At 35.4% G+C, this 1,787-nt stretch overlaps 1 protein-coding gene across 1 annotated transcript; it reads right to left on the minus strand.

The window, feature by feature from the left end:
• Positions 1–1,143, minus strand: LOC110920023 (arogenate dehydratase/prephenate dehydratase 1, chloroplastic-like). The gene is made up of 5 exons (XM_022164267.1): positions 1,015–1,143; positions 838–933; positions 674–751; positions 433–522; positions 1–282 (listed from the first exon to the last, which is right to left on the minus strand). The coding sequence occupies exons 1-5, from the start codon at positions 1,141–1,143 to the stop codon at positions 1–3; spliced, it is 675 nt and encodes a 224-aa protein (XP_022019959.1).
• Positions 1,144–1,787: the final 644 nt, after the last annotated feature.

The raw sequence follows: 1,787 nt of genomic DNA on the forward strand, positions 1-1,787 counted from the left end.
TCAATATTGGTCGGTTTTCTGCGACTTGCTAGGTTCACCACTTAGCCAATTTTCAGCACCAGAATCGGCTAGATTCCAGAAATCAGACAACTCGCCACCTAGCGTAATGAACTCAGGATACTCATAGTTACCAACATCACTCCACATATTGTTAGGCATTGCAGAAACTGTCTCAAAATCAGAGCTCCAAAGTTCTTCCTGCTTAAAAAAAGTTGCAGCATCATAATCAAAATTGAAATCAAGTTCTTCATTCGGAAAACGATCATTAACCTGAGCTACTTCCTACAAATCAAGATCATGTAGTCGCAATGGTACACTTTCTGTATTATCGACTAAAACATGATCATTAAGTTGATGTTTAATAAACTTGCGAGCCTTTTGTGGAGACCATCTGTTTCTGTCTATCTTCAGCTGCTTGGAGCTTTTGGTTACCTTGGACAAATTGATGTCCCTAAGAGAAAAAACTGCTAAAGCTTTGAACAATACTCCCAGGCCTTCTTCTAATGTAAAGACAATACTTGTCTTTGATACAAAAGCATAATAAATAGTCATTAATACGCTAAAAAATGCAACTTGCCTTGAAGGCCAACTGCATAGCATAAGCTACGCTTAAGTTTTCTCTAACGGGTTCTCATGGTCATTAAAAATAAAAGAATAACGCATGATTCTTTACCTTATAAGGTTTGTCAGTTCCCGGCATTATAGGCTCCCTAGCTAGAATTAGAAAGCGTGTGACATTGTCTGAATAATCCTACGAGAACAATAATTGCGTGATCAAATGAACAGTTAATAATTATGAAAATGACTTATCGGATTACAAAGAAATAAATAAGATACCTCTAATTTTTTTGAGAGAATATGGAGCCCATATATTTCTGCTGCGCGAGAACTGGCAATTGCTCCGGTGTCTCGTACGCCTTTAGAGGCTACAATCTGTTGCAGATCTTAATGTTAATTTAGAAATAGAAATAAAACCAAAAAACACAAACATTTTGAACAGATTCTTAGAGTTACCTGCGCTGCACCAGCAGTATCTTCGGTATTCACTTTAACAACATTTAATTCATTCAGCATCTTCTTACATTGATCAAACGCCTGTGTGATAAGGTTAAGGCAATCACTAACTTCATTTGAATTTACCATGATAAGATGTCCCCTCTAAACTTGATATAGTATCATATTTACTGAAAAAAGATCATAATATCAAATATACCATTATCAAATTTGTGACATTACACCCTTCCTTTAAAAGGTCATACATATTTACCAAAAGTCAAATGGACGACTTCTTAGAGGCCGGCTCTCGATCTAAGTGGACAACTTCTTAGAGGCCGGCTCTCGATCTGTAAGTTGATTTTGGAATTGGAAAAAAGTCAAATGTTGACTTTTAAATAGAATAAATTTGTTAAAAAATAGAAGAAGTTTGTTAAAAGAAATTACCTTCTCCAAATTGATGTCCCTAAGAGCAAAAACTGCTAAAGCTTTGAACAATACTCCCGGGCCTTCTTCTAATGTAAAGACAATACTTGTCTTTGATACAAAAGCAGTGGTTTGAAAGTGGTTAAAACAGTGTTTTAACCCAACAATGGTTTCAAACACTGTTTAACCCATTGTCTTACCATCATCATAACCTCCTAAAACATATTTGCAAATTAACAACTTTTTCAGCCTTAATGTACAAGTTATAGTATATTTATATCTTGTTCAACTATTAGGCTTACAGTTTTCCATTCAAAACAACCATTGACGGACATCCCCTCATTGTACTCATGCTCTCGATTTTCTTC

This window comes from Helianthus annuus, chromosome 16 (assembly GCF_002127325.2).
Source record: "Helianthus annuus cultivar XRQ/B chromosome 16, HanXRQr2.0-SUNRISE, whole genome shotgun sequence".
Classification (NCBI taxonomy): domain Eukaryota; kingdom Viridiplantae; phylum Streptophyta; class Magnoliopsida; order Asterales; family Asteraceae; genus Helianthus; species Helianthus annuus.